This window comes from Raphanus sativus, unplaced genomic scaffold (assembly GCF_000801105.2).
Source record: "Raphanus sativus cultivar WK10039 unplaced genomic scaffold, ASM80110v3 Scaffold2298, whole genome shotgun sequence".
Lineage (NCBI taxonomy): Eukaryota > Viridiplantae > Streptophyta > Magnoliopsida > Brassicales > Brassicaceae > Raphanus > Raphanus sativus.
In genome coordinates this window covers 9152-16303 of record NW_026617607.1, presented here as the reverse complement: position 1 = coordinate 16303, position 7152 = coordinate 9152, and the positions used below count along the sequence as shown (strand labels likewise).

Genomic DNA, 7152 nt, shown 5'->3' with positions numbered 1-7152 from the left:
GGATTAATATTTATAATATCTAAACAAGTCCTATATCTTGGGACAGAAAAACTACAACCAAATCAAAACCAAACTAAAAACCAAATGGATATCCAAATATTCAAAATACAGTCTATATATTTTAAAAATATTTATTATATTTAATTTTAAAATGATAAAATATTCTAAAATACTATCTATAAACTAAACTACACAAAAAACGGATTTCCCTACTATTTCTATCCAAAATATTTGAAATTATTTTTAATTTTATGCTAAAATAGAATCACCCGAATATTTTTTATCCAAAGTATCTAAATTTATCCGACTTATCCATTATTTTTTCTGAAATTTCAAAAAACATCATTTTACCCTAATTACTCTAAGTTATCCAAAAAAAAGAAGAACCGGGCCATAGTCGAATTGAACTCGAAATTATAATGGTTTTCCAAACCAAACCGGAAACCAAATTAACCAAACCAAAATCAAATACAAATTCATAAATAACCGAACAATTTTTATATTTCTACCCAAAAGATGAATTTTCATACTATTTTTTATCCAAAATATTTAAAATTATTTTAATTTTCTGCTAGAATAGAATCACTCGATTACTCTTTAGCTAAAATATCTATATTTATCTGAATTATTCGTTATTTTTCCAAAAATTCGATCATTTTTACCCCAATTACTCTAAATTATCTAAAAACAAGAACCGGACCATAGTCGAATTGAACTCAAAATTTTAACAGGTTCTTAACATTGTTATTCGAACCAAACCAAAAACTAAGTTAACCAAACCAGAATCAAATCAAAATTCATAAATAACCGAACGATTCTTATATTTCTTGAATCAAGAAATGGAAATCAAACTGGAATGAATCTGAAAACAAAAAAAATACAAATTAGAACCAAACCGAAAACCAAATGCGTACAAACATATTAGTGAGCAAATAAATAGAGTAATAAATATGTCAACAAAAATAATCCCGCACTTTCTAAGCGCGGATCAAAATCTAGTTGTGTACTTAAAGCATTTATTAAAATTTTAATATTTATTTATTATATTTAATTTAATAATTAAAATACTTATATATATTTCAAATATTTATATTGATTATTAATTTCGAATTTTTCGGGTTATCCGTTCGAGTTTGGTTAATAATACTTTGGATTCAGATTTTTTTGTACCACTCTACGAGATCCGTTCGGATATTTTTATATTTCGGATCGGATAACGGGTCAGATTTTTCGGTTCGGATTCGGTTCTGATTTTGAGTTTTGGATTTTATGCCCATACCTAGATAAGATGATGAGAAACATGATAGTTTCGTTGAGATATAAGCTAGAAAATAAATATGCAGGATTGCTCCAATGATGGTTCCACCATAGAAGATAAATTTTCTATAGACTCCAGATTTTTTTGACTTGTAAAGAACATTGTTTTGCTCTGGTCAATAAATTTGAAATTTCATTAAAAAAATTACATTATGTCAAAATTATAGCTATATTCTTAATATTGTATTATAAATTGTTTAGTTAGTAAATTAACCCTTTAACCAAAAGCCAATTATTTCATCTACCATGGTGACCATATAACTATGTTACATAGAAACGGAAGCGGGTACGCGGAAGCGGAATCGTGTGGAAGCGTAGAATCAAGAATTTAAAAAAAAATAGGAAGCGGAAACGTGTCGGAAGCGTATATATATATATATATATCAAAATAAAAAATGTGACTAACAATTATATGAAAATATATAGATTACAAAAAATATATATATATCAAAATATATAGCTTACAAATGTGACTAACAATTATATGATTCAAAATAAAATAGAAAATTTGTTCATTTATAATAATTTTAAATGATTTTATATTAAACCGTGAAACTATACATAAACTAAGTTTATAAGATATTATTAAACTAATTATTTTTAATATTTCGTAAATAATTAACATACTATATTTGAATATAGACAATATATCTCTAATAAACCCTCAATGCATAAAGACAATATATAGTATTAGTTTTAATGTTTGTGTATATATATTCTCTACTTCACTGTTATATAAAAACAATGTTTCTTATATCTATATTTATTTATGATATTGTATTTTTTTTTTAAAACGGGAGCGTGATTTCAAAATGGAATCGTAAGCTTCCAACGTGTTTTTAAAGAAGTATTTTTGGAAACGCATTGGAAGCGAGATTCCGAGAGCTTCCACAAACTTTCCATTCTGATTCCGGTTCCGAAGCGGGAAGCGGACGTCCGGCAAAGCTTCCATGCAACCTAGCCATATAACAATTGACTAACAAAAAAGACAGTTCCTAGACGACTATTTCGGTTTATACGAAACTAAACATTTAGTATAATATTTTTGCTCTTTTATTAGAAGAAAAAGACCCCAAAAAATGAAAAGATATTTGACTGGAAGGCAACGTGAATTGTGCATATGAGTAACCGACACACACAACACGAGGCTCAAACTCAGAAATAGCCCAGAAGCTGATGAGTTGTTGAAAAAGCTGAACTCTTGGCTTCAAGTTTAAAAAGACGTCACCATAACTTTTACTTCCCGTGTGGACCTCACTCTTGTCCTCCAAATCGCCAAATGAATCCCAATTAAATAGAAAACAATTAAAGAAAAGCATTAAACCCACCCACCTAAAATCATTAAATATCTAAGAAAATGAAACACGAACAAAAAAAAAATTGGGAAGTAGAAACATCACAATCATAATCAAAATCACATCACCTTACCAAATCTTAATTCACAAACCAAACCTCTTTAAATCGCCGACACTTTCTATTCTTCCTTCTCTCACTCTTTCCTTCGACCACCATGGAAGGCGTCTCCAACCTCCTCTTCTCCCTCCTCCTTTTGACTGCCTCCTCCATTAGCACCACCGCATTACCCGATAAAACCGGGTCGAGTCAAATAAACTCCAACTCCGTCCTCGTAGCTCTTCTCGACTCTCACTACACCGAACTAGCAGAGCTCGTGGAGAAAGCTCTTCTCCTCCAAACATTAGAAGAAGCCGTTGGTCAACACAACATCACAATCTTCGCTCCTCGCAACGAAGCTTTAGAACGTAACATCGACCCTGAGTTCAAATCTTTCTTGTTACAACCCAAGAATCTCAAATCATTACAAACACTCTTGATGTTCCACATTCTCCCCAAAAGACTCACTTCTACTCATCTCTCCGCCTCGTCCGTCGTCAGCCACCGTTCTCTCTCCAACGATCACCTCCAGTTCACCGCCGGTAAAGTCAACTCCGCCGTAATCACCCGACCCGACGATGTAACCCGACCCGACGGAGTCATCCACGGGATCGAACGTCTTCTAATCCCTCGCTCCGTTCAAGAAGATTTCAACCGCCGTCGTAACCTCCGTTCCATCTCCGCCGTGTTACCGGAAGGAGCGCCGGAAGTAGACCCGAGAACCCACCGTCTCAAGAAAAAACCCGCACCAGTCCCCGCCGGAGCACCACCGGTTCTCCCGATTCACGACGCAATGTCACCAGGCCCGTCACTAGCTCCGGCTCCGGCGCCAGGACCGGGCGGGCCTCGCCACCATTTCAACGGAGAGGCTCAAGTCAAAGACTTTATCCACACTCTGCTCCATTACGGTGGATACAACGAGATGGCGGACATTCTCGTCAACCTCACTTCTTTAGCCACCGAGATGGGTCGGCTCGTGTCGGAAGGCTACGTGTTGACGGTCTTAGCTCCTAACGACGAAGCTATGGCTAAGTTGACTACAGACCAATTGAGCGAACCGGGAGCTCCAGAGCAAATAATGTATTACCATATCATACCGGAGTATCAAACCGAGGAGAGTATGTACAATTCTGTACGCCGGTTTGGGAAAATCCGGTATGATTCTCTCCGGTTTCCTCACAAGGTAGAGGCTCAGGAGGCAGACGGTTCGGTTAAATTCGGTCATGGTGACGGTTCTGCTTATTTGTTCGATCCTGATATCTATACAGATGGACGTATTTCGGTTCAGGGGATTGACGGAGTTTTATTCCCGGAGGAAGAAACTCCGGTTGAGAAGAAATCCGTCGGTTCGGTTGTCAAGACAACCGCTAAACCGAGAAGAGGTAATCAATTTTTAATAAATTTCAAGCTTCTTAATTTTGGTCATTAGCTATCTGATCTTGACGTTGTAGCCCCAAATTATTTAATTTTAAACTATAACATATATATAACACCATTAAAAAGTTTTTGTTTTGTTTGTTTGAAACATCATTAGAATAACCTACATTGCTTTAGGAATTTGTGTGTGTGATTTAGCTCTACCTGATGGAAAATATAATTGAACCATGATTATAAAAAGATAAGCATATAGTTAAGTCTTTGCAATGAGAGAGAAAAGTGAGACTAGACGTGTGAGAATGGAGACAAAGTCTCGTTAACAAACTTTGGTATGATAATATAATATATGTTCCAATAGTATTAAATAATTGTGTGGGAATAATTTGGATTATAAACTATATAATCATCCACCGACGAAGAATCCCATGTTAATAGTTAAAAGAAAACCACAAAGTGCTTCTTTTCTTTTTCAAAAGTGGAGTTGAGTCATTTTGGTTGACAGAGACAACTTGCTCTGGTTCATGACACCTTTTTTGTTCTTAATATACATATACTTGAACATTAAGTTACAATAAATCATTTTAAAAGTTGTTTTCTTTTTTATTGTTGATTTAAAACATTGTCATCAGGAAAAACGAACTGTTTGGATAATAATAATTTCCTACAACAAAAAATAATAATTTCTAACTCAATTTGTATTATATTGCAGGGAAATTGATGGAGGTAGCATGCAGAATGTTCGGTTCACAATTTCACACATGTCAGTGAGATGGCCAAATTTTATCTGGACATGATAAATTTTTATATCTGTAAACATGTGAAAAAATTTGTGAACAGAATGAAAAGTAATAATGTAAATGATCAATTTTTGGCTGGTTGCAACATATGTGTTCAATTAAAATTTTAATTGTTTTGAAAGTTGACAAAAAAAATTGTTTTGAACTGAACTAACTAAACCATACATATATCTTCCGAGCAGCTTTAGTTTCTATATGCCGTTTGCCTAGTAAATCACCTTTCTAGGACTTTTCTGTTTTTAAAATGGGATAATTTGCGAAATGACTAAATCTGCAAAGAAGATTAGTGTATATTATTGATTAGCAGGTGAAGGAGAGATGTACAGATGACTTGGATAAAGTGAATGACTAATATTTACAGCAAACTATTTGTATTCGGGAGAACATAAGTAAACCACATCATATACATAATAACCACATACAATTTATGGGTGTGTTATTCTATTTTTACGAAGTAGTCTAGAACACGAACATGACATCTAACCCCTACATATTAGACACTCTCACATCAGCTAAATAATATATCAAAACCCCTAATTATAAAAGCTAAACCGTAATTAGTAAACTATAAACCCAAACATAATGAAATCTAATATTTGTACCTAAGGTGAGCTGGTTATACTTTTCTCATTTGCAGTTATCCGGTAAACATACATATCACACATAATATATGGTCAGAAATGAAAGAAGAAAGAGACACACGTTACACGTTAATTGACCACGTACATATACAATGAGTGTTCTATTTCATATTGTCGAGATAGTATAAGATGACTAAATCCACACCAACAATCTTTAAATATTAAACACTAATACAACCCGAATTTTCTACACCATATCACTGAAGTAGTATAGAATTCCAAATCCACTCACAACTCGTAAATATTAAACTTTACTCCAAACCTCCATTCCTAAATACTTAACCTTAAACCTTAAACCTCACGCTTCCCTCAAGATAATAAACCCTAAACGTTAATTACTGAACTCAAAATTCAAATATAAAACCTCACAGATGATAAACCCTAAACCCAAATATAAATTCTAAACATTAATTATTAAATTCTAAACCCACAATCTTATTTGCAAAAATATGACAATACAAAACACACCACTGATTAGTAAAGCTAAACCCTAATCAAGGAAGTATAAACCAAATATAATGTATATAATATGGTTACTATACCCAAACCTCTACTTCGTAAATCTAAACCCTAGTCAGGAATCTATAAACCCAAATACAATCTATAAATTGTTTTTAAATATTAGACACTTGAAGGCACATTCATTTGGTTATATATATTATACTATTTCTTTCCCCGAATATAATATGGACGGCAATATCCTTTTTTAATTCTTCTTTTTTTGAAACATGCCGATACATCTTCACTTTGTTCATTGTTGTTATTCTTCACTCGCTATTTTCACTACCATATAGAGATCATCTTCATCTTCTCTCATTTTTCCGACGCAGCGACGCTTTTACCGGTCCGCCTTTCGTTACTCTTCACCATTAGATCACTAAAAAAAAAAGAAACGAAAACAGAGTATGAAAACAAAAGCATAATGTGAGAATCAATGATTTAAGAGAATGAGTAAAATAAAAGAGTTGTTGTGTCTGCTCACCATGTACTTTTTTATCATTGTCCTTCTCGTGAGAAGAAATTCAGTTCAAGAAGATGTGTAAATAATGAAATACTACGTTCATTTTCATCTTCCTTAAAATCTATGTTACATAGAAACGGAAGCGGGTACGCGGAAGCGGAATCGTGTGGAAGCGTAGAATCAAGAATTTAAAAAAAAATAGGAAGCGGAAACGTGTCGGAAGCGTATATATATATATATATATCAAAATAAAAAATGTGACTAACAATTATATGAAAATATATAGATTACAAAAAATATATATATATCAAAATATATAGCTTACAAATGTGACTAACAATTATATGATTCAAAATAAAATAGAAAATTTGTTCATTTATAATAATTTTAAATGATTTTATATTAAACCGTGAAACTATACATAAACTAAGTTTATAAGATATTATTAAACTAATTATTTTTAATATTTCGTAAATAATTAACATACTATATTTGAATATAGACAATATATCTCTAATAAACCCTCAATGCATAAAGACAATATATAGTATTAGTTTTAATGTTTGTGTATATATATTCTCTACTTCACTGTTATATAAAAACAATGTTTCTTATATCTATATTTATTTATGATATTGTATTTTTTTTTTAAAACGGGAGCGTGATT

General features: G+C 32.5%; 1 protein-coding gene across 1 annotated transcript; it reads left to right on the top strand.

Moving 5' to 3' along the window:
• The first annotated feature begins 2690 nt into the window (after window positions 1–2690).
• On the top strand, window positions 2691–4970 carry LOC130505465 (fasciclin-like arabinogalactan protein 15). The gene is made up of 2 exons (XM_057000072.1): window positions 2691–4091; window positions 4796–4970. The coding sequence occupies exons 1-2, from the start codon at window positions 2828–2830 to the stop codon at window positions 4852–4854; spliced, it is 1323 nt and encodes a 440-aa protein (XP_056856052.1). The 5' UTR covers window positions 2691–2827; the 3' UTR covers window positions 4855–4970.
• The last annotated feature ends 2182 nt before the right edge of the window (window positions 4971–7152 follow it).

Coding starts and splice junctions, on each gene's coding strand:
- LOC130505465 (XM_057000072.1), top strand. CDS start 2,828: ATGGAAGGCGTCTCCAACCTCCTCTTCTCCCTCCTCCTTTTGACTGCC. Junction 4,092..4,795: donor AACCGCTAAACCGAGAAGAG/GTAATCAATTTT, acceptor ATTATATTGCAG/GGAAATTGATGGAGGTAGCA.